The following is a 25968-nucleotide window of genomic DNA, read 5'->3' as shown; positions in this document are numbered from 1 at the left end:
GAGACTTATGGAAGTAAAGTGATATGTTTTAGGGAGGTTTTCATCCTAAACAGTTACTGAGAAAATTGACTTGCAGGAAATTTACTTACCAAATAGTATGAGGTGGACAGTGCATAAAATGTTAACTATTTCACTAGATATGCATAAAGCATATGAGACGAAAGAATGTAGCCTAGTGTGAATACTACCCATTTCTCTATATGCAATCATATTCACAATCTGATCATAATGTAATAAAATATATATGTGTGACTTAGGGGATCCTTGTTTAAAAACATGAAAATGACTATAGTAGACATTTCCCACATCTCCCCCCCCCCCCCGCCCATTGGCATTAGTTCATGGAAAATTTCCAGTTCAACAGAGGATTTCATTTATTTAACATCTTTATAATAGCCATTGTTATCTATATCTATAGAGATATTCAACTTTCTCAGTAAGCATTCCACTTATTTTAAGGTTTTGTTGTTTTTTTTTTTTTTGCATTTGTTTGTCCATTTGTTTCTCCAGGAAATAGATACTTGGTAGAGGTAAGAACCTTGGAAAATCTGGGTTCTGATCCCTACCCTACCCATTTGCTAGTCATGTGAATTTAAACATACCCTCTTTCAATCTATGTGTGAGTCTGTCAAAATGCTCAGGCAATAAAACCATCTCTTTTCTCAGACGTTTATGAAAGATCCAAGTGGGGAACTAGATATACAGTATTTCATTGATTGTAAAGATTTATTAATTCATATCTATATTCATGAATAAGAAGGAACATGTGTATAATTCACACATTTGTGTCTCTCTGTTAAAGAATGGAATGACTCCTTTAATGCATGCAGCCTACAAAGGAAAACTTGATATGTGCAAATTACTTCTACGCCATGGAGCCGATGTCAATTGTCACCAGCACGAACATGGTTACACAGCCCTCATGTTTGCTGCACTTTCTGGTGAAGTTTCAGCTTTTACTCTATCGCTATTAGTTATCTCTCTATATATGTTTAAGTACATGTGTATTTTAAATCAAATGGGTTCTTATTTTAGTATTTTTAAGATGAAGTTTTATGGGAAGGAATAGGGATTTGTGTGTGTGTGTGTGTTATTAGTTATCTCTCTATATATGTTTAAGTACATGTGTATTTTAAATCAAATGGGTTCTTATTTTAGTATTTTTAAGATGAAGTTTTATGGGAAGGAATAGGGATTGTGTGTGTGTGTGTGTGTGTGTGTGTGTGTGAGCGAGCGAGCGAGAGAGAGAGAGAGAGAGAGAGAGAGAGTATGTCCTGGGACTTGAACTCAGAGCCTCTTGGCTTGAACTCAACACTTCTGGTATTTTTGCTGGTTAACTGGAGATATAAGTCTCACAGACATTTCTGTCTGGGCTAATATTGAGCCATGATCCTCAGATCTCAGTCTCCTGAGAGGCTAGGTTTGTAGACAATAGCCACCAGTGCCTAGCTTTTGAGACTGCTTTTTGAAATTCTAAAATTGGTGAGAGAAATTATATATTTAATTTGGTAGTCTTTCTTTAGTGACTTAATTGTTTTTTTTCTTAACATTTTATTAGAATTGAGGAACTGTATTTATTCTTTAAAGTTTGTTCCTTTGATATGCTATATTTTCCTATTTGGAAGTAATTATTTCTTTGTTCTCTTCATTGAGCAGCTGCTTATGGTAGAGCTGGCTTTTTGCTTCCCTGGAATTTATGTACTTAATATTACCAGCCATGTGGAGCCTTATTCATGTTGTTTATTATTTGCTGTATAAATTAAAAAATAATCTAAAATTCAACAAAGTTGTTATTGTTACCATTTTTAAAAGAAAATATAGTTGTAATACAATAATCTCATATTTTAAAAGCACCAATCTAAAATCTAAAAGCACCAATCCTGGAACACAAAACCATTTCTAAGTATTACATATAAGATAACATCCAAGAGGACAACCAGAATTGTTACATCTGGATTATATAATAAATGGAGTTAGAATAGAAATGAAGGCAGATGTTAACTGTATATCTTAAAGGGTCATATTGTTACGTTTAAAGAATTTTTGTGAATCAGAGGAACAAGAGAAGTACTGCAATGAAAAGTAGGATAGAGAACAAGAGAAATACAGCTGAATGATGTCCATACAAGGCATTTTCAGTATTAGTCCAAGAAATTAAACTATTATCACAAACTATCATTTTATACCTTTCAAATTAGAGTAAAAAATTATCACTTTCCTTTTTTTTCACAGTTTTGGGGTATACATTTAGTCTAATCTTGAAGATGCATAGTCTTTAATCTATCCGTATTTCTCAGAAACTGTCTCTAAGAAAATCATTGTTTAAACTGAGTAGAAAATGCTATTCACTAAATATAGCTTCTAATAGAAAACTATCTGTAATGATTTAAAAGAATAAGAATAGATTAGGGGCTGGGAATATGGCCTAGTGGCAAGAGTGCTTGCCTCGTATACATGAAGCCCTGGGTTCAATTCCCAAGCACCACATATATAGAAAACTGCCAGAAGTGGTGCTGTGGCTCAAGTGGCAGAGTGCTAGCCTTGAGCAAAAAGAAGCCAGGGACCAGTGCTCAGGCCCTAGCAAAAAAAAAAAAAAAAAAGAATAGATTAATTATGGATGTTCAGATGGAAGCCTCTAGGAAGATGGATCCTCAGTGATGATGATTATTAATATTATTGTTATTTTATTATTATTATGTTATCCATAGCCTGTAGGTATGAGGGATGTAGGGATCTGTGGGCTATTAGAGGAAGACCTCGATTCATATTTTTCTTTCTTCTTTCTTTATTTTTACATGTTTGTTTTGATACTAAGCACTATCATTAGGAAAACACATTCTATTTTATTTTTAAAAGTGATAGTCAATTCCATGCCATTTTTATGTGCCAGATTTGTTATCTAGACTATTAGTTTTGTTTCTTTTCCAGTCCTATGGCTTGAACTCAGGGCTTGAGCACTGACCCTGGCTTCTTTTTCTCAAGGCTAGCACTCTACCACTTGAGCCACAGCACCACTTCTGGCTTTTTCTGTATATGTAATGTTGAAGAATCAAACCCAGGGCTTCATATATATGAGGCAAGCACTCTACCACCAGGCCATATTCCCAGCCCCTATTAAGTTATTTTTAAAGTAGGCTCTGTAGCTTTTTACTTTTTATTGTATTTATGATTCATATTTTAAAAATCCACATGATGGGCACCTACAAGTAAATTAGGTAAAAGAAAGTGCAGATAATTTACGTGTGTGTGTGTGTGTGTGTGTGTGTGTGTGTGTGTGTGTGGTTAATTGGAGTCTCATGGGACTTTTATTGCTGGGCTGGCTTTGAACCCCAATCCTCAGATCTCAGCCTCCTGAGTAGCTAGGATTACATGTGTGAGCCACAAAAGCTTGGTAGTATTTCACTTGTGCATGCTTTGATGTTAGTAAGTCTATTTTTTTTTTTAACTCTAGGTAATAAAGACATCACATGGGTTATGTTGGAAGCTGGGGCAGAGACAGATGTGGTCAACTCTGTAGGGAGAACAGCAGCTCAGATGGCAGCTTTTGTGGGTAAGTTTTTGCTAGACTTTTTGAATAGGATCATTCTCCAACTTTCCTTTCTAAAACAAATACCCCTTTGCTTACCAGACTGCAGATATCATTCTATTCATTTCAAAAGAAACAAAATGTTTACAGTCCACTTAGTCTATTGTAATGGAATACAGCACTTTGTTTCGGTTCTTATTTTCTTGTATCTGGGATTTCCATTAATTTTTTAGTATTACATTTTTGTGGATGACTTCAATTATCTTGTGGTTTCTATCTTTAAATTGTTCTGAAATGTTTCCTTTATTTGATCTACATTATAAATTTGGTTCTCAGTAGTAAACAAGTTCACCACTCTTAGTTTTTAAAATTTGAATCTTACTGTGGTCTTTGAAAGCCCTCCTAATATGTGTGTGTGTGTGTGTGTGTGTGTGTGTGTGTGTGTGTGTGTATATATGTGTATATATATATATAATTTGCTTAAGGGATATTTTTTGTTCATTTATCTGTACTGGTGGTGGTAGTTGTTGAGTTGGTATAGTTCATGTTGTTAGGACACCTCAAACCCATAAACCATCTTTTGGGAGCACTGCATAGTCTTAGCTACTTAGTGGTGCATCTGCTAGGTAGCCAAGTAAAGCTGCTATGATTGTCTGACAATGCTAGTCTATACCTGGATTCAGCATCACCAATCAGCCAAGGCACAAGAAGAAGTTGTGAAACTTTGGATTTCCCAGAAGCTGCCAGTGACAAACTAAGCCCACTACCAGCCTCAGGCACCAGGGTCACATTGGGCCACAGTGCAATTCTCCTTCAGGTCACTTCTTGTTGGCAGGATCAAGTAGATGCTCTAGGGCCATGCACTAATGGGCAGGGGTCCTGCAGGTTTCTCAGTGCCGACCAGTCTTTGGAAATAAGAGCCATAGCTACTATGCTCCCAGGACTCACTGTTGCTAGTGCCTCAGCCCTCTTCAGGTAGAGAAGAGTGTCCTCAATGCTCTGCTTGCTTTCTAGGAGGAAAGCAACAGGAATGTGCAGGCTATCAACTTTGCCAGGGAAGGAGATTTTTGTTGTTGTTGTTGTTCTGGGGCTTTAACTCAGGGATTGAGTGCTGATGCTGAGCCTTTGTGCTCAAGGCTAATGTTCTACTATTTGAGCTACACTTTTCTTTTTGACCTTTTGGTAGTTAGTTGGAAATAAGAATCTCATGGACTTTCCTGCCGGAGCTGGCCTTGAACCTCAGTCCTCAGATGTTAGCCTCCTGAGTAGCTAGGATTACATGTACGAGCCTCCAGTGCTCTGCTTTTTGACACTAGAAATGTCTCTGGGAAGTGGTTTAAACGTCAATGAGAAGCCATAATGTGCATTCTAAGCCTATGGAAGCAAAATATTTTCTCTAATTTACTTTACAAAGTGGTCAAGCTTCTCTCAAATTCAAGGCTAAAGGGGAAATTAGTTAAAAAGTTATTATAATAAAGATAGGTTATATATCATATAAATGGTATGTAATATAGCTACATGTGGTTAGATAAGCAAGACTATCATTTGTATAGGGGTAGCTGGAAGGATAAAAATATTTAAATACTTTTTCAAGTCATTTATAACTTGAGCATTGCTTTTCTGTAAATTACAGAATCTTCATATTTAGAATTTCCACTTTCGAAAGCTTATAAATAATACTTCCTGAAGTATTTGCCTCTTCTCCTTTTCTTCTATTCTCCTTTCTTGGAAAATTAGTTACTTATGCATGTATACTTCATTTCTTACCGCTTAATAATAAAATCATAACTTTTCTATTTCTTTATTTGAAGGTCAACATGATTGTGTGACCATAATCAACAATTTCTTTCCTCGAGAGAGACTGGATTATTACACTAAACCCCAGGGATTGGATAAAGAACCCAAACTGCCCACAAAGTTGGCAGGCCCACTGCACAAAATTATCACCACCACAAATCTTCATCCTGTCAAGGTAGTGTGGTGGTTATGGTATTTGATTTTTATTTCAATACTGCATTAGAATTCAATTGCTCTTATTATATGGGATTATGATTGTCTTGGGCAGAGTTTAGATATGGAGTTTGCATTGGACTCCCTTCTTCAGTTGATTCAGTAAAGGAATGGTCTTTGCAGATAGTGAGAGAATCTGTCAGAAGCTGGAGGAAAGGTAGGCAAACAGGAGGGTTTAGTCTCAAACATAACTATACCTCATCCTGTAGGCACATCTGGACTGAGCATGGTTCCTGAGAGCGGCAAGTCAGGCCTTTGTATCCATCATTCTGTCATTCTGTCATGCCTGTCTCCAGAGAGAAAGGGAGCCATTTAGATAGAAGGAAAAAAGATGGACTCTGGGAAATGATGGTTCTCTGGATAAGGCCACTAGGAGCCCTTAGCAGCCAGGGTTCAGAGTGGCTAGGCCTAGTGTGTTAGACTTGTAAAGAGGATCTAGGTCTGTCACCATCAATAGCTACACCAGTAATTAGTCTTCCAGGAATTAGTCTGTAATGTCATCAAGAACACATTTGCATGTGCATGTGTGTGTGTGTGTGCTGTTACTGAGGTTTGAACTTAAGGCCTTGGTATTCTTCCTTAGCTTTTTTGCTGGTACTCTACCACTTGAGCCACACCTCTACTTCCAGCTTTTTGCTGGCTAGAGATAAGAATCACATAGACTTTTCTGCCTCACTTGGCTGGCTTTGAAATGTGATCACAGCTCCCAGTTTGTTGAGTAGCTAGAATTTAGGCCCTGAGCCATGTATGCCTGGCTGTGAACACATTTAATGCTAGTGGCTATTTGAAGCTTTTAAGTAATAGAGTTCTTCCAGTAATTACCCAAATTAGTTACTTTTCTTTTCAGCACACACTGAGGAAAGAGAACTGGGAATAGCAGCAACTCCATCCCTGTGGCCGTTAGGCCGTGACACAGGCTGGTGTGGGAACCAGTTTTGAAATAAGAGTCTTTATTTTTCCCTTGTTTCTACTCAGCCTGTGCATTATAGAATAGTTCAGCTTGGAACAATTTGAAGACGTTCCCTCCATATTTCCAATTCACTGACTTTTTTCTGACTCTTGAGAATATAAAAGGTTCTGGAATGCCTTTTTCCAATTATTTTTAAAATTAATTTTATGAGTTGTACACTGTAAGGGGTTTCAGTATTTGTATTTGCACATATATACATATAATTTACTTTCATCATATTCATCCCCTACTTACCTTTTCTTCTCCCTTTCCCCCATTTTTCTTCACATCTGGAATGATTTGTGATGTTTACATGGGATCTACTCTTTCAACATCAAATGACCTAAGAATTATTCTTCAGTAATCTTTAAGAACATATATTTAGAGTAAATTAGAATGAGGGCAGTTGTATGTAGACAATAAATTACAAAGTTATATAACATGAAATTGTTGGCATAATACTTTCTGAAGTATTGAGTTTTATAAACAGACTATTGTTTGACTCTAATACCTTGCTTCAGGACAGTTCTTGCTATATTGTAGGTATAAACAATTTATTCCCTTGAAGTCCTTTCTTTTATCTATACCTTGGATATAAAAGCTGCCCAGTTGCTTTTGTTATGGTGGCCCATTTTCAATTGTTTTACCCCTTTTCAAAGTAGCTTGCTTGTTCATAGGAAGTATTATTAAAAAGTAACAAACAGCTACTGTCTGAAGTCAAACTCCTTTTAAGATAAGCATAGAAGTGCTCTACAGTACACAATTCACCTTTTCATTTCCTGGCATCTGACCTAGCTTCATTTGTGCCTGCATTGGCTGCTAAAGCAGTAAGGATGTGTTTGTTTTCAAAAGGGACTTAGGGAGTTGTGGGGATGCCAGAAACCAGAGGTTATAACCTAGGAGAAGGACAGAATGCCAGAAAAAAAAATAGCAGAGAGAGCAGGAGACAGGTCCAAGTAGGGCAATTCTGCCTTTGATGATTAAGACAATTTTCAACCCCAGAGCTGTTGATTTGACAATATACAAAATAAGATATGGGGTGTGGGGTATATAGTTCAGACTGACCATTTGCCTGCTCTCCTGAGGCACTAGTTTTGATTTTCACCATGAATTAAAAACAAAAAGAGAAGAGGAAAAGGGATTAAAAAATTCAAAATCCACTAGATGCACATATTCTAAGGCAGCAGTCCTTGTTGTGTGTATGTGTATGTCAGTCCTAGGGCTTGAACTCAGGGCCTGGGTGCTGTCCCTGAATGTTTTGCTCATGGTAGCACTCTACCATTTGAGCCACAACTTCATTTTTTTGTGTGTGACTAATTTGCGATAAGAGTCTGATGGATTTTCTTAGCTTCGAGCCAGAATCCTCAGATTTCAGCCTCCTGAGTAGCTAGGATTACAGGAGCCACCTGCTCCTGGCAACAAATTAATTTTTAATATGTGTTTTATTAGAAATAGTAATCAACAAATTTATGTATCAGTAAGGATTCTGATTATACTTTCTTCATTAAGCCTAATAATTTACTATTGAGTGCTAGATTTTAAATTTAGTAGTGTTAAAAAAATAAGAGAAAATTCTCTTTTAACTTCTCATGGACATTTAATCTTTATTAAATTTCCAAGTGTGTAGCTGGGCATGGGTTTCACTTCAGATCAAGAGAAGAATGTGATTCATGAAATCTACTACCTGTTACTCCCTGACATTCACAATTCCTGGCACAGTATTTACCTGTAGTATATTGGTTAGCAAGTACTGAATGGGCTGTGTGTACAATTATACCCATATTGTACACTTGGCCACCAGGGACCTCTATGGTCATCACATGCAGATGAACTTCAGGTAACCTATCCTTTAACAAAGCCAATGAAAATTATTTCTCAATACACTAAATTTGAGCTTTGTTTGTGTAAATGTAGGAAATGTGGGATTCATAATGTATAAATGTGATAACTCTCTGCTATTTCCCCTTTCAGAACTATTGATAGTTTTCTCTTTAACCAATTCCCATTATGGAGACGATTGAAAGCATCTTTAGGAAAATTTCCACAGAGATATGTAGTTGGAAATGGAACACATTTCATTACTAGACTTCTTTCTACAAAATCTCTCACCTATAGTTAATAAGAATTAGAGAGCCAGGTGATGGTGGTTCATGTCTGTAATCCTAGCTTCTCAGAGGCTGAGATCTGAAAATCATGGTTCAAAGCCAGCCTAGGCAAGAAAGTCTGTGAGACTCTTATCCCTGATTAGCCATTAGACAACTGGAAGGGGTGCTGGGCTCAAAGTGGCAGTGTGGTAGCCTTGAGCAAAAAAGCTCAGAGACAGTGCCCAGGCCCTGAGTTCAAGCCCCATGACTGACAAAAATAAATAAAAGAATTAATGGGAATTTTCCTTGTCATGAATTATAGGGCAGGTCACATTTTAACTTAATAAGGTCCTCCTGCATTACTTTGTTATGATCAGTGACAACTTACATGCTAATTTGAATCAGCACAGTAGCTGAATGATTCTAAGAAAAATTTCCTTTGATCATGTCTTGAAATCACCTGACCTAATTTATATATGGAAGCATCTCCTGCAGTTTCTTTTTTTTTTTTTTGGCCAGTCCTGGGCCTTGGACTCAGGGCCTGAGCACTGTCCCTGGCTTCTTTTTGCTCAAGGCTAGCACTCTGCCACTTGAGCCACAGCGCCGCTTCTGGCCGTTTACTGTATATGTGGTGCTGGGGAATCGAACCTAGGGCCTCGTGTATCCGAGGCAGGCACTCTTGCCACTAGCCTATATCCCCAGCCCTCCTGCAGTTTCTAAGTTCATACTTTGAATGTCTTCTAGATCGTGATACTTGTAAATGAGAATCCTCTGCTGGCAGATGAAGCAGCCTTGAATAAATGCTACAAGGTGATGGATTTAATTTGTGAGAAGTGTATGAAACAAAGAGACATGAATGAAGTATTGGCTATGAAAATGCACTATATAAGCTGTATCTTTCAGAAGTGCATTAACTTCTTAAAAGATGGGGACAACAAACTGGACACTCTAATCAAAAGGTACTATTTTAAACATGTCATGTATCAAATGCACTCAAGTAGATATTTTATTATTATATAGAGCCTAATTGTGGATTTAAAATTAAGCATTTTAGCACCAGGTGACATTGTTGGGCTCACATTTAGGCTGTAAGAGACAAGAGGCAGTATTAGATCTGGTGAGATTTGGTTATGATTTGTGAGGAATCTTAGGTTTGAAAGGCTAAAAAGGAAACATGTAATATCATACAGCTAGAAAATGGCTCAGCTCCAAATGTGAGACTGTGTTATGCTATAAGTACCACTCTACATTCATAATGGCAGTCTGTGTATCTCTTTTACCATATCTCAGAGAACATTGTGAAATCCTGTGCTCAGACAACCAGAGATTAAATTCTTTTGTAGCTTTACTGACAAATGGGAATCAAAGCAGTAGATTGTGACTCAATGAGAGTTTCCATTCTTCTAAAAATAACTGACATGGTAATAAGTAACCAGATAAGCATCTACCTTTCTATGGTTGGGGTCATATTTACATATGAGCCTCAGCACCTGGAAACCTATTATAGCCCAGTTTAGTGTTCAGGTTAAACAGCAATTTGAACTGAGTCCATCTTCGTGATTTGAAGAGACAATGAAAACCTTAAGTAGCAAAGAAGAAACTACTAAAAGCTATTGGGTTTAACTGGAAGGGAATGTTTTAGTGACTCAGCTCTAACTACTTTTAAAATGTATGTCTTCCAGCTTGCTAAAAGGCCGAGCATCTGATGGCTTTCCAGTATATCAGGAAAAGATCATTAGAGAAAGTATCAGAAAATTTCCTTACTGTGAAGCGACCCTCCTGCAGCAGTTGGTTCGAAGCATTGCTCCTGTTGAAATTGTAAGGCTCCCATCTACTAAGTGAACTGTTTCAGTAAGATCTAATTACCATAACCTATTCTCTTTGCCATTTATTTTTGTTAGTTCAGAGAATTTTTATTTATTTATTTATTTATTTTTTGGCCAGTCCTGGGCCTTGGACTCAGGGCCTGAGCACTGTCCCTGGCTTCTTCCCGCTCAAGGCTAGCACTCTGCCACTTGAGTCACAGCGCCGCTTCTGGCCGTTTTCTGTATATGTGGTGCTGGGGAATCGAACCTAGGGCCTCGTGTATCTGAGGCAGGCACTCTTGCCACTAGGCTATATCCCCAGCCCCAGTTCAGAGAATTTTTAAGAACAAAGATAGTGCGGGGCTAGGAATATGGCCTAGTGGCAAGAGTGCTTGCCTCGTATACACAAAGCCCTGGGTTCGATTCCTCAGCACCACATATATACAAAAGGCCAGAAGTGGCGCTGTGGCTCAAGTGGCAGAGTGCTAGCCTTGAGCAAAAACGAAGGAGCAAGGGACAGTGCTCAGGCCCTGAATCCAAGCTGCAGGACTGGCGAAAAAAGAAAAAAGAAAAGAAAGAACAAAGATAGTGATAGTTTTGCCTGCTAAACCGTTCTGTTCATCTATTTTTTAATTTATTTTTTTGTCTGTGGTGGGGCTTGAATTCTGCTTGGGCTCTCTCTGTTCCTGAGCTCTTCAGCTCAAGGCTAGAGCTCTGCTACTTGAGCCACAGCACCACTTCCTCTGTTCATCTGTTTTTTTCCTTTTGTGATCCTTTCTTAGATGTTCGGAGCTCCTTAGCATAGTAAATAGGAATAGATGATTATGCTGGGCACTGGTGACTCATGGCCAACCCTAGCTACTCGAGAGTCTGTGATCTATAGTGCTGTGGTTTGAGGCCAGTACGAGCAGAAAAAGTCACAAGATTGTCTATCTCCAAAATTACCAGCACAAAGCTAGCTTGGAGGTGTGGCTGAAGTGGTAGAGCACCAGTGTGGTGAGCAAGCAAGCAAGCCTAGCAAATGGGAGGCCCTGCTAGCCAAGCAAGTGGGAGGCAGGCCCTCCTAGACAAGCAAGTGGGAGGCCCTGCTTTTAAACTGCAGTACTAGCAAAAAAGAAAAAGAAAAAAAAAAAAAGAAACAAATGGTTATAAAAGAAACTTAGATGCTAACTACCTCTGTGAAAAATAAAACAGGTATTGGCATGTCATGTGCAATACACACTCCTACATATGTACAGTGGTAACCTAACAGAGTCTTGCTGTCGATAAAAACACAATTACATGGCACCGAAATTGAAGAATTCACATAGAAATATTTCTGATGTGTTCTATATCTGTCCTGCAGAATCTGAATTTTGTTTTTAAGATACTTTATTTGATTGACATTCCCCCCCCCCGCCCCTCACCCAGTCCTGGGGCTTGGACTCAGGGCCTGAGCACTGTCCCTGGCTTCTTCTTTTTTTTTTTCCTCAAGGGTAGCACTCTACCACTTGAGCCACAGTGCCACTTCTTCTGAGGAGTCGAACCCAGGGCTTCATGTATATGAATTAGGCACTCTACCACTAGCCCATATTCCCAGCCTTGAATATTTTATGTCATTTCTCAAAACAAAATTCTACTCCCAATTTTATTATCTGAGGTCAGCATATACTTATGAAATAATCTTAGTTGAAAATGCTTTCATTTTAAAATAGGGAGCGGTTTCTCTTTATTAAGATTTGTGATCTAGTTTTGTATTGTTTATTTATAGTTTATATCCTAAATTCTGCAAAAAGACTAACTTAATGATTTCTCTCCACATGTGTGTTTTTAGACAACATGGCTGTCCTATAGTCTTTTATGGTGATTACAAGTTTGTTTGCCCTCTTTATATCTACTCTAGGGGTCTGATCCCACTGCATTCGCTGTACTAACCCAAGCCATCACTGGTCAGGTGGGTTTTGTGGATGTAGAATTTTGTACTACCTGTGGAGAAAAGGGAGCCAGCAAAAGGTGTTCTGTATGCAAAATGGTAAGAATGGAATTCTTCTAACTTCATTGATAGCCAGGTTTTAATGTTCTGTAAACCTAACAGTGTGTGCCAAGAAATTCTTATGAGGGAAAGTGTTGTATGTAGTAGTCATTATAGGTTAAATGTAGATTTGTGCCCTATCTTCTGCCCAATGACTACTTGGTCTCAGTTTCTGTGCTTAGCACCCCATAGGAAAAAAGAGTATGAATGGCTGAACATGAGAAATTATGAGAAAATTTAGAGAATAAGGGGACTGACTCTCGTGCGGATATGAAAACCTGTGTTAAGATAATTCATAAATACATAATTTTAACCCTTTTGATGTTGATGCTACACTTTGTCAATTCTTCCTTTTAAATCTACAACTTTTTTCTGTCAACAAGCTATAACTTAGGAGCTACACTCCTTTGTAAAGGGCAAATTATGCTCTTGTCATTTCCAGATATGGCAAACGTGTCTTGTACATCCACTTAGCCCATAGGAAATGGTGCCCTACCAATTTCCAGGCTGAAGTTCTTTAGTAGATTGTATGACATTTCTCACTTCTTTGCTTATTCCACTGTCCTAGTCTCAGAGGGTCTTTGCTTCCTTTGGCTTCCATTACTTCTATGTCCTTTGCTGGGTTCTGAGCTGTACTCTTTTTTTTTTATTTTTTTCTGGCCAGTCCTGAGGCTTGGTCTCAGGGTCTGAGCACTGTCCCTGGCTTCTTTTTGCTCAAAGCTACTAGCATTCTGCCACTTGAGCCACAGCGCCACTTCTGGCCATTATCTGTATATGTAGTGCTGGGGAATCGAACCCAGGGCTTCATGTATACGAGGTGAGCACTCTTGCCACTAGGCCATATCCCCAGCCCTGAGCCGTACTCTTAAAGGGTCTACCTCCCTCCTATCTGCCCTATTCTATTATTTTTTTTTTTGACCCTAGCTTCCTCTGAGACAACTATTGTTTTTCTTTGTCATATTATCATTTCAATTTTGCTACACAGTAGGTTCTAACAGTCTTATATAGTTTGTTTAATATTATTGTTTTAACATATAAGCTAAAAGTTTCAAATCGCCATCAACTTACAACCGAACAGTACATGATCAATACACATCATATTTTTAAAATAAAATATGAGAAACTTAACATTTTTACAGAATACTTTGGCTTTAATATCATAGTTGATTAAAATGAAGAATCTGCCATTGCTTTCAGGTAATATATTGCAACCAAACTTGCCAGAAAGCACATTGGTTTACACATAAGAAAATCTGTAAGAATCTGAAGGACATTTATGAGAAGCAACAGTCAGAGGCTGGCAAAGAAAAATGTCAAGAGGAGAAGAGTATGTATTCATTTGGTTTCTTTGGGGGGGAAATAAAGGCTGTGAGATTAACATTGAGCACAAAGGAAATGAAGAGAATCTGGGGTTCCCTACATGAGGATCACACTTAATTGAACCCATTTTTAACCTTTGAGGTACTGCATAGAATATGTAGCCAGCTGAGCTGTCACTGGAAATCAGAGACATAAAATTCAAAGGACTGTGATTTATTCCCCAACTTCACTACCTCATGTGACTAACCTGGAATAATGGGTAATCACATATTCTATTTAGAAGGACTTTAAGGTCTTTGAACAGGGAAATGCTTTTCTCAAATGTCTATAAGAAGACTTCAAGATACTGTAAAATATAAGTGTAAAAATTTACTTTTTTTATGAATTGTGGGCCTTTCTGCTCAAGGCTAGTGCTCTACCACTTGAGCCACAGGGACACTTCTGCCTTTTTCTCAGCCTCCTGAATAGTTAGGAATATAGGTGTGAGCCACTGATGCCCAGCTGAAAGTTTCTAAAATTTTTTAAAATTTTTTTATTTATTTTATTTAATTAATTTATTTATTTTTAATTGTCAAACTGATGTACAGAGAGGTTACAGTTTCATAAGTTAGGCATTGGATACATTTCTTGTACTGTTTGTTACCTCCTCCCTCATTCACCCCTCCCCCTCCCCCTCTCCCCCCATGAGTTGTTCAGTTGGTTTACACCAAACAGTTTTTCAAGTATTGCTTTTGTAGTCATGTCTTTTTATCCTGTGTCTCTCGATTTTGGTATTCCCTTTCACTTTCCTAGTTCTAATACCAGTATATACAGTTTCCAATGTACTCAGATAAGATACAGTGATAGTGCAGGTACAACCACAGGAAGAGGATACAAGAGGATCATCAACAATAGAAGCTACGGTTTCACATGGCATGTTGGAAGTAATTACAACAATGACATAGCAGTCGTTTCCATAACATGGAGTTCATTTCACTTAGCATCATCTTATGTGTTCATAACAATAATAAATGTTGGAGGGGATGTGGCCAAAAGGGAACCCTACTTCATTGTTGGTGGGAATGTAAACTGGTTCAGCCACTCTGGAAAGCGGTATGGAGATTCCTCAGAAGGCTAAACATAGAGCTCCCATATGACCCAGCAGCCCCACTTTTGGGCATCTACCCAAAAGTCCACAAACAAGAACACACTAAAGCCACCAGCACAACAATGTTCATTGCAGCACAATTTTTTCATAGATAAAATGTAGAACCAACCCAGATGCCCCTCAGTAGACGAATGGATCAGGAAAATGTGGTACATATACACAATGGAATTTTATGCCTCTATCAGAAAGAATGACATTGTCCCATTCGTAAGGAAATGGAAGGACTTAGAAAAAATTATACTAAGTGAAGTGAGCCAGACCCAAAGAAACATGGACTCTATGGTGTCCCTCATAGGGAATAATTAGCACAGGTTTAGGCTAGTCACAGCAGAGGATCACAAGTTTCTAAATTTTTATACTTCCAGTTCAACTAACAAGTGTATTTATAAGTTATAAATTGCAGATCTATACAAATTTCTTCACGCAGTAGAGCAATGAGTTCTACCTTATTTTTTTATTATCTCGAGATAAATTATTTTCTTCAGAAACAGTGACTTGCTTCAGCAGTGACTCACACTGGAGACAACTATCCCTAGACCTGTGCCTTATCCCAGAGAATATCTCCTGAATCCTTCGGTAGTGTTTATATTTTGAAAAAATTGCCTCCTCTATCTCCACTCATGAAGTGACAGTGTTCTTTTTGCTACTTGATTGAGAAACACTCTTGGTGTGATTGAATGATTTATACAAAATTAAAACATTTATTACCATGAACATAGGCCTTGCTTTCTGTTTTCTAGGCAAACATTATCATGTGCGGAGGACTGAGAGTGATAGGCATTCATGTGTGTCATTGTGAAAGAGTAGGATTATCAATAGAATGGGAACCCCAGATGTTTAACATCAGCCATGTGCCTCAAAGTATTCTAAATGTCACAACACTTTCTTCTTCAGAAATGTAAAATGGGCTTGTGAAAGGTAATCACCTACCCAACATGTCAGACTAATTAAAAGGAAAGTTGTACTTGAATGCAAATCTTGTCAAGTCCTCAACACTTACCCTGATTGAGAGGCCTGGCTGCGAGGCTAGAGACTGAATTCGGTATGATTCTTCTGGTTTCATGGCCTTAAAGCTGTGTAACCTAATGTTTCTTCTCATGTTTTCCCTTTGGAAAACAATGGTGACATAATAGAGATAAGTTAATATATGTAAAGCGTTAAGAATATCTATAAAATGTGCCTTCTTTTCCCCTTAGATGGAAAACTCAATGTCAGTTCTAATTGTGTTAATGAAGAACAAGCAGAGGCTGACATAAGTATCTCCCAAGAGGATTCCAAGCCGAAAGATTCTGTGCAAGGGGAGAAAAAATCTCTGGGAAGTGACGAAGGGCCAGTGGAGACCTCCACAGGTCCTCAGCTATCTGAGGAGTAAGGCCATGTAACCTTTGCCAGCTTTTGGACAGTCTTCCTGCTAGCAGGCAGCTGGCCGACTCACATGAACACATCTTCATTGCCTCGTGAGACCTGCTAGGGCACCTCAGTGGGATGACAAAGCTCTGTGTACCATGCCCTGATTTCCTATTGGTTGCTGTTCCCCAATTGAACAGCTATTCCTATAGAATGATTTATCTTTCAAAATACAAGAAAAACATTTCCATTCTCTTTCTGAGGCTGACTCCTCAGCAGTTTGCCTGAAAGGAAAATGAATCCCCATAGAGAAGAAATGTAGACTCTAGGGACCCAACAGCACAGGCGTGAGAGAGAAGAAAATCTTTATGGCAACAGAGATGGGTAGTTTAAAAAAAAATCCTAACTTATATGTGAATAAAATATATATAAATAGCATTTATTGTGATGAAGTTCTACTTATTCAAATCTAATAAGTTGAAGAAAAGCTCAATGTTAAAAGATCTTTGCTGTAGTTCATCCAAGTGTTTTATATAGGAACTAGCTTGAGAAGTTTGAACTTCGCATGGTTCCTGCAGAGATATTCTCACTACATTTATAGAGAATATTTGTACCTTCCTTCAGAAATGTCACATCCATCACAGGAACTGAGACAGGAACAAGGGCTATCTTAGGACATGTATTAAGCACTTCTTTTAAAATTTGTGACTAAATACTGGCTACATATACCGTATAAACCATTCTTGTAAAACTGGTGCCATATTCCACCTAAAAGGCTGACTTTTACCCTCCCACTGGCCTTTCACAGGCCACTTCCGTTCGAGAAACTACGTGTCACGAACTGTTGTTTAGAGAAGGCCAGAAGTGGGCTGGGGATATGGCCTAGTGGCAAGAATGCTTGCCTCATATACATGAAGCCCTGGGTTCAATTCCACATATACAGAAAATGGCCAGAAGTGGTGCTGTGCCTCAAGTGGCAGAGTGCTAGCCTTGAGCAAAAAAAAAAGCCAGGGACAGTGCTCAGGCCCTGAGTCCAAGCCCCAGAGCTGGCCAAAAAGAAAAAAAAAAAAAAATGGCCACAAGCCTGTAAATTTTAGTACATGTGTTTTCATAGAGCTTGGATAATCTGAAGGTCTTCCTCTTTTTCAGAGTTTCTTGTGTTGATTTAAAAATAACTCACACCTATGAACATAACTTACCCTTTTTCATAATTTATTATTGTCATGGAGTGGTAAGTATTAAAACCTATGCCAAATAGCAAGAAACTGCAAATGTTGTAGAACAAAGGAAAGCTGGTTTTAATGCGTAATTTGATGTCAAGATGAGTATAATCCTCACCTCATCTTAGTAATCCAATTTTTCCATCTTGTTCTTAAGAAACCTTACAGTGTGCAAATTGGTTTTCATCTTGGTGTTTCTCTTTACATTTAGAAGTTTGAAGTCATAGCAAATATGTAATGTGTTATGTTACCAGGAACCTTAAGGTGGGCTGAAAGCTCTGAGGATTTCTGGAAATTCTGGGTTATCTCAGTGTGAGAGTGAACATTCTAGCAGGTTCTGTGCCTTCCTCTTGAAGATATTTTTCCTCTCGTGTTGGAACGGTGTCCCAGTTCAAGGAAGAAAAAGACATTATTGATCTCTTCATGGACCTTACAAACACAGCATCTTCTGGGTCCTCAAACACAGTCCTGTACAAATACCAATTATGTGAGAAAAAAAAATCAAATTGGGTATTGAACTCAGGGCCTCATTCATAGTAGGCCAAGTGCTCTATCTGAGCCATATACCAGTTCTGAATTTTTCTGTACTGACTGTAGTAGAGTACCACTCATAAATAAGTTATAGACTTTACTACGAAATGACTTCCTTTTTTGTGTGGTGGTAGTGAGGCTTGAACTCAGTGTTTCACACTATTGCTTGCTCCCAATTAGTGTTTACCACTTGAGCCATGCCTCCAGCCTGGCTTTTTGCTGGTTATGGAATCTCTCAAACTTTTCTGTCCATGTTGGCTTCAATAGCAAATGATGTTCAAGCTAAGCAACATTTTTATTGTATGTGTGGTTTGTTGTTTTTAAAATAGAGTAGACATATTTTGAGAATGATATTTTTCAACACTGAATCCAACAAAAAGTTACAAATGCAAAGAACAGTAATTTAAAAGCTCATTGGTAGGGCCGGGGATATGGCCTAGTGGCGAGAGAGCTTGCCTCTTATACATGAGGCCCTGGGTTCGATTCCCCAGCACCACATATACAGAAAACGGCCAGAAGTGGTGCTGTGGCTCAAGTGGCAGAGTAGCCTTGAGCAAAAAAGAAGCCAGGGACAGTGCTCAGGCACTGAGTCCAAGGCCCAGGACTGGCCAAAAAAAAAAAAAAAAGAGAGAGAGAAAAACTCATTGGTATTCACAAATTTCAAATATCACAGAATTAATGAAGTGTTTACTTTTGAAATTGTAAATTCTAGGGAGTGTGAAATGCTAATCTACATGATAATTGCTTCCACTGAACATATTTAGAGGAAAAGTAAATAAGGAAAGTCCCTCATTTGGAATAGCTAATAATTCTTAACACGTTTTAATGTTTTATGCATGAAATCACCTTTTCATTTATACAAGGTTATTAAAAACCTAAATATATCAACTATGAGTAAATAGCAAGAACTTGTTTACCATAGAAAAATAGCCATTTTCCTGTTAGTGAACTTTCAACTTATCAAAATCTGTTTTAGAAAAATCTATTCTAGGAATAGGGATAGATTAGAGACAAGATAACTATAAATTAATATGACAATAAAAGTAAAAAAATATAAAGAAAACCACTTACTTGTCTACACTATCCCCAAACGCAAAATCTAAAAAAGAAAAAGAAAACTTCAGTTAGTGATTTTCAAATGTTTTCTTAGCATTGGAAAACAATGGAATAATGCTATAACTAGAAGACTAGCTTTGTGATTTCAAGTAAATTATCAGAAATAGCTTGACAGCCCTAAACTGAAAATTTCTCTTAGGAAGGCTGGGTTTTTTTGTTTTATGTTTGAGGACAAATTCTTTAATAAAAGACAAATCATAAATAGGATTTAAGAACAGAATGCTTAAATCAATTTAGTTGCCAATTAACTCCGAGTTGGAGTTTTTCTAATTAGATATGGAAATTCACATTACAGAAGTGTACCTTTTTTTTTTTTGTTCTCACTCTAAATGGACAAGTGTTCCAAAATGAAGAGAATTATGCAAGGGCCATTTTGCCCATCTGGATTCTTGGCATTTACTTCAAAGAAAGAGAATAAACAAATCCCAGCTCATAAGAATCCCTATCTCCTCTAGCTTTAGAGCTCAAGGACTAGACCTCAAAGCCTAGAAGCTCTTGCCATATCTTCCAGAATGTCATCGCTTTGTTTATTTCTCTCCAGAAGGATTAGTACTGGGCTAGCAATGGAACTTTCCAGCACCTGTTGGGTCTCTAAAGCCCACAGTATGAGCTCTTGCCAGTCGGTCCACAAGAGGCCTGCATCCACTACTGCCTTGAGAAACTTAAGACTTGTTCTTTCACAAGTGACTCCCATGCCTATTGGCTCTCCCCAGCCCCTATTTTTCTACATTTCCCCTGATAATATTGAGGAATAAAAAAAGAATTGGAATTATACATATCTTAGATGTACAACTAAATAATAGTATATATAAATATATAATATATAATTGTTTTGAAAGTATACAATAAAAGTCACAGCTAATTCACATACTCATCACTTGACAAAGCTAACTTTTTATGGTGATGTTGAGTGTGTGTATATATGGTGAACACATTTAAGTAAATTTCAAGTATATAATATTGTTCTGTATAGTCACCTTGCATTAGATCTCCAGAATGTGTTGTCCTGCATAATTGAAACTGTCCCTTTGGCAAACATCTCCCCATACCTTCCTTGTCGGAGACCCTCGCAGCCCTCATTCTGTTCTCTGCTTCTCTGAGTTTGACATTTTAGATTTGACATACAAGAAAACAAGGTGTAAAAAGTGAAATAACTCTTTCACCATCCCCATGCTTCTGAGCAAAAGTATCACTAAGAAGCACTGAGGGTGGAGTTTAGGGGGCAGAGTTCATCCTTAGCATGTATAAGGCCTGTGTTCAATCTCTAACATTAAAAAAAATTCTAAGAGTTTTGAGTTTATACGTGTGTATACATTTGCATTTACCCACACAGGCATAAAACTTGCTGATAAAATTTAAATTTTGTTATATCATATTACTCTGTAATGTATTTTTAAATATTCCAAACATACCACGGAATAATGGAATAATTCTACAAGGGGACCATTAGTTAATACCAATGTACCATAATAGAATATTTGCTTACAAGTAACCATTCAAATTATATCTACCACATTTATATTACAAAAAACACTGCAGTGAACAGCCTTCTATGGAGGCATGTTCTTATTCATGTGTGCAGAAATTTCTATAGGAAAGATTTCCAGTCTAGTTACACATGCTACATGTTGACATATACTGCCACTTGGTCTTCCAAGAAAGTTGAGCTGATTCTTTTTCTCATCAATGAATGATATGAATACTGAATTTTCTCATTATGAACACTCTTTTAGAACTGTATCCCTTTTGTATAGCCTTTGGAAGTTCAGAAAAAACAATAATAAAAACGAACACATATTCAGAAGAAAATGTTTTGAATGCAATGAAATACTCCTGGTATTTTCTTCCTCTGGTTTTCATTTGATGGTTCAGAGGAATACAAAGAATAGAAAGGACACTAATTATTCTAGGATTGAGGACAGTAGAGACAATGTAAAGCAGCAGTGGTTGTGCCCTCCTTCCCCTATCACAATGATAGCACTGGAGGACAGATGAGTCTATCCATGTACCTTGTTAGAGCTGTACATTAGCTCTCTGAGGGGGGAGCTCCCCTTCCAAAGATTCCTTCCCTGCCTCTGTATAACACTGACATGCAGTTTGAAACATCGTCTCATGTGAAGCAAAAAGAAAACCAAGAATGTGGTTGGTACACTGACAGTTCCACTTAGTGAACACTTGTTAGGTGTCATATCCAGTTTTTAAGTATTTAACATCACAATGGCCAAGGAAGATAACCCTATTTTAAATCAGAAAGCTGGAGAAAACTAAGGTCTAGACTAAAATTTCTAATTATCAGCAGAGCTGGTATTTGAATATAGGAGTGTCTGGTTCCAAGACCAGGCTCTTACCTTATGTGGGCTGCTCGCTATCAGGAGTATATGCTATCATCACCTGAAGACTTATTAAACTATAACTGAGCTAGGCTATGGGTGAAGGTACATATCTGTTGTCCAAGCTGCGTGGGAGATGGAGGCAGGAGGGTCTTGGGTTTGAGATCATCCTAAGCCAAAAGTTAGTTTGATTCCATCCCAAAATTAAACAACAAACAGCAGAGCTGGAAGAATAGCCCAAGTGGTACAGCATTTGCCCAGCATGTAGGAACTCCTGAGTTTTTCAACCCCACCAACAAAAACAAAACCCCAAACAACACAAGATAGCACCTGGATGTTTGCGACGATAGTTTAGGAAATTGGGGAAGAATTTTCATTTTCACTAAATTCCTAGTGCTCTTTGAGGAACCACTGAGACCCAACTGTTCTATACTTTGTTCTTCTGTACCCATGGCCTGTCCTGCAGACATTAGTTCATTCCAATAGAAATAGAAGAGACTCCAGGCATTCCACTGTATGACTGGCTTAGCACTAAAGCCACAGGGAAGAGAAATTCTCAATTGTGTTGTGAAGTCTACTCCAGAAACATTTCAGTGGTCCCACATCACATCCATTTCCCAGATTCCTGTGGATTGGATTAACCAATGAGTGTGAGGAGAAGCCCCTGAGGAGGCGGGCCCTTTCAGAATGAGGAAGGAGGCAAAGCCTCCTCACTGGAGGCTGGAGAATGTGACTGAATATTAATTATTGAAAAGCACAGGTGCTTATAGATGTTTACTTTAGTATTCTCTCACCTATGGAATTTTCACCCTAAAAAAATTGAGGAAATAGTCTCAATGTGTCCTCATTGTTTTTCTTTATCTTTTCTGTTCATTGTTAGTAACCTAGTTGGTTGGTAGCCACTACTTATCCTCAACATTGTGTGTGTGTGCACACACATGCATGTATGTGCTGCTACCATGACTGAACTCAAGGCCTCAAGCTCTCACTTGGTTTTCTTGCTCACAACTGGCTCTTTACCATTTGAACTGTGCCTTCAGTATGGCTTGGCTGATTAATTGGAAATGGAGTCTTAATGCTTTTTCTGCCAAGGGTGGCTTTAATCTCAATTCTCCAGATTTCAACCCTAAGCAGCTAGGATTATAGATACACCAGTGCCCAGCTCCCTTTGAGCATTTTAAAAGCATTATACTACTTCCTTTCCACTGCCATTATCACAGCGAGGAGAGAGAGGGAAGAAGATGGTGGAGGAGCAGCAGAGCCCCATCTGAGCTCTCCAAGAACACAGTGAGGAATCTTACTCTTTAGTTAAGTAATTGACTTTCCTTTCCTATGACTGCTACTGCTTTAAAATCACTTTGCCCTTGGTATATGTATTTTTTGATTATGTGTCCAGTATGTCTTTGAATTTATTTTGTCTCACAAATCTAAGGATTCATTTAATTTATTCATTTTGGAAAATATTCAGTCATTATCATTTCAAATAATACCTCTGTTCTCTCACCTTCAGAAACAACTAATGTATAGATTTTCTAATATCTCCTTGTCTCAGCCTCTAATTAATATAATTCATCCCCTTTTGCTCTGTATTACATTCTAGATATTTTCTTCAAAAATTTTTTTTGATTTAATAGAAATTCCATGTTTATCTTCTTTTGAGTGTATGCCATTTATTTAGCAAAGTGTCATAAGGAAAAGGTTTATGGGGTTTTATTTTGCACCATTTTCATCTCTTCTTTGTTCTTTTTTTTTTTTTTTTTTTTTTGGCCAGTCCTGGGGCTTGGACTCAGGGCCTGAGCACTGTCCCTGGCTTCTTTTTGCTCAAGGCTAGCACTCTGCCACTTGAGCCACAGCGCCACTTCTGGCCATTTTCTGTATATGTGATGCTGGGGAATTGAACCCAGGGCCACATGTATAGGAGGCAAGCACTCTTGCCACTAGGCCATATCCCCAGCCCTCTTCTTTGTTCTTGATATAGAGATCTGATGTTCAGTGATGTAGCTGCCACCTCATAACCATAAAGCACACTAAGAAAAGTAGCAGGGGCTGGGAATATGGCCTAGTGGCAAGAGTGCTTGCCTCGTATAAATGAGGCCCTGGGTTCGATTCCTCAGCACCACATATACAGAAAATGGCCAGAAGTGGCGCTGTGGCTCAAGTGGCAGAATGCTAGCCTTGAGCAAAAAAGAAGCCAGGGACAGTGCTCAGGCCCTGAGTTCACGGCGTAGGACTGGCCAAAAAAAAAAAAAAAAAGAAAAGAAAAGAAAAGAAAAGTAGCAAAAAATTTAAAAAAATGTTGTATTCTTGAACACTGACAATGTCATGGAACTTCACACTAACCCTGTATACTCTGCCTCTTACGGAGGCAAGAGTTGCTATGAGGGAAAAATAAACCCATTTGTTTAGATTTCTCTTTTCCTTCTTTCTTTCCTTCCTTCCTTCCTTCCTTCCTTCCTTCCTTCCTTCCTTCCTTCCTCCCTTCCTTCCTTCCTTCTTCCCTCTCTTCCTCCCTCCCTCCCTCCTCCTTCCTTCCTTCCTTCCTTCCTTCTTCCCTCTCTTCCTCCTTCCCTCCTTCCCTCCTTCCTTCCTTCCTTCTTCCCTCTCTTCCTCCCTTCCTTCTTTCCTTCTTTCCTCCCTCCTTCCCTTCCCTTCCCTTTTTCTTTATTTTCTTCTTTCTTTTTTGACACAGAATCTCACACAGCCTAGAACTTGTCATTCTCCTGTTTGCCTGCTGAGGGCTAACATTACACACGGATATGTGCCTCCATAGCTGCTTTGTTTGAATTTCTGTCACATCTAAGAAATTAAATGATAAGTAATTAAACATTACTGAAAATAGTTAAATTCACAGTAAATGACATTGTATAGGGCTATAGCCAAAATACTGAGTGCTTATTTATGGCTAGTAAAATTGTAAATGACCTTCATTTCTTCTTAATATTGTTTTCTATACCATTAAAATTTTGTCACCATAATATAAGTAAGGAACTATTTTCCTGGTAGTAATATTAATAGCTCCATCTTATTTTTTTAATCTTTTTATACTCTTCTAGATACCAAGGAAAGGCCATTTATCTGATCATTATATTGCTTTATTAAATTTAGTGCATATGAACAAATGAAAATTGAACATTCACTTTAACTAGACTAATAAAATTATGAAGTATATATACTAATAAAATTATCAAGCACAATATTAGAGACTAATTAGATATTGTTACACTAAGTATTCATTTTAAACTAGAGTTACTATATTCTTTTAACAAGTTTTCTAAAATTTTAAAGAGCTTTAGTTTTTATTTAATATCTTTTTTGTTCAAAATACCTGATGGTAGCCTGCGAACTAGTTTCTGCTGCAATGGTAATTTGGGGTTCCATGAAGAATCTACTTTTTTTCCAAATGCAATTGATTGCATGATATGAGCTTTTTTGTGGTCAAAAATGGTAATCACTGATCTTCTTTCTTTTTCTGTAACTTCTGATAAATACAGGAGGGAAGGTTAGTGCCTAGGATTGCAAATGGATAGGCAGAGTGACTCAAAATACAACCAAATAGTTGACTATGCCATGTTGGAATATCTTGTCAAAATAGATCCATAAAGAGGTGACCCCAATTAGCTCCCCAATCCATAAGTGGCTCGCATATATCGATATGCCTTTCACATCACAAGGCAGGGCTCAACTCTGCAGTCAACTACCTGCAGACACTCTAACACATCTCCAGGGATGGCGTCTCTCTGGGTCACCAAGCCTGGAGCATACCCACATTTTCTCAATGTTATGGGAAAGAAGAGACCTTAACCATGAGCTCTAGATATGTCATCATAGAAAGAAGTTAGTCAGTAACAAAGTATGAAGAATATTTTGTAGAGCTAGAAATTAAGGAGAGAGATATAGACAACAGAGCTGTAAAACAGAGGCACTGAGGTTGATTGGGTGTATGGGGCTCATAGAAAGCAAACATGTTAGAAAAAATATATTTATAAGAATGGTGTGAAATTGTGATTGATTTTTAATATGCATGGATTCCAAAGAAAGTAAGTTTTAGAGTCTAGTCCTTAAGAGAGTGAGATCAATGTGTTGACTTTTGATGTAAGGGTGTGGGCTCACAGGGTCATCCAGCACACCAATATCAAAGCGGTACCATAAGGAGATGTCCCTCACTCTCAGCCCAATGGTCTTTCCATGAAGTGATGGGCAAGTGGATTTCTAAACTAGGTTCAATTTCAGAGAGGGAAAAAAAGTAAAATTAAGTCACTGAAGAACTTCCATTTATGTTTATTCAGCAGCATTCTTTTACAAAGACACATTTTCAGACTTTTTTCCCTTGCATCTTAAAACTACTGTGTTATGACAATGCTTATCGAGTATTTCTCTGCAAGGAGGAAGGAGACCTTACGATTTCTGTCAAGCAGCTTGACTCCTGGAAGATGGTAAATGATGTATAAACGGTACAGCTTATACTGGCACAAAGGGTTTTGGTAAAGACCTACAAACGAAGAATCCAAATCAAAGATATCAGATTTCAAAATCAGTTTCCTTTATTTCACGACGAAATAGGAGATATTTCAG

The 25968-nt window shown here is 38.0% G+C and overlaps 2 protein-coding genes across 2 annotated transcripts in view; one reads left to right on the top strand and one right to left on the bottom strand.

Moving 5' to 3' along the window:
- The window catches only part of Ankmy2 (ankyrin repeat and MYND domain containing 2), a 32188-nt gene extending 15130 nt beyond the window's left edge, over window positions 1–17058 (top strand). The window contains exons 3-10 of the mRNA XM_048337667.1: window positions 803–941; window positions 3452–3550; window positions 5338–5498; window positions 9314–9528; window positions 10252–10387; window positions 12257–12385; window positions 13583–13712; window positions 16049–17058. Coding sequence (XP_048193624.1) covers window positions 803–941; window positions 3452–3550; window positions 5338–5498; window positions 9314–9528; window positions 10252–10387; window positions 12257–12385; window positions 13583–13712; window positions 16049–16224 — 1185 coding nt within the window. The 3' untranslated portion in view covers window positions 16225–17058. The remainder of the gene's footprint in view (window positions 1–802; window positions 942–3451; window positions 3551–5337; window positions 5499–9313; window positions 9529–10251; window positions 10388–12256; window positions 12386–13582; window positions 13713–16048) is intronic.
- A 221-nt stretch (window positions 17059–17279) lies between these two features.
- On the bottom strand, window positions 17280–25937 carry LOC125345540 (leucine-rich repeat-containing protein 72-like; the record flags this gene model as incomplete). Its single annotated transcript, XM_048337670.1, has 4 exons — window positions 17280–17887; window positions 19022–19049; window positions 24722–24874; window positions 25796–25937. Coding segments are annotated over 4 exons (489 nt in total), but the record flags the coding sequence as incomplete, so codon positions are not given.
- Window positions 25938–25968: the final 31 nt, after the last annotated feature.

The sequence above is a fragment of the Perognathus longimembris genome, unplaced genomic scaffold (genome assembly GCF_023159225.1).
Source record: "Perognathus longimembris pacificus isolate PPM17 unplaced genomic scaffold, ASM2315922v1 HiC_scaffold_5901, whole genome shotgun sequence".
Taxonomy (NCBI): Eukaryota; Metazoa; Chordata; class Mammalia; order Rodentia; family Heteromyidae; genus Perognathus; species Perognathus longimembris.
The sequence above is the reverse complement of the archived record's forward strand: the minus strand, read 5'-3'. Positions and strand labels throughout refer to the sequence as shown.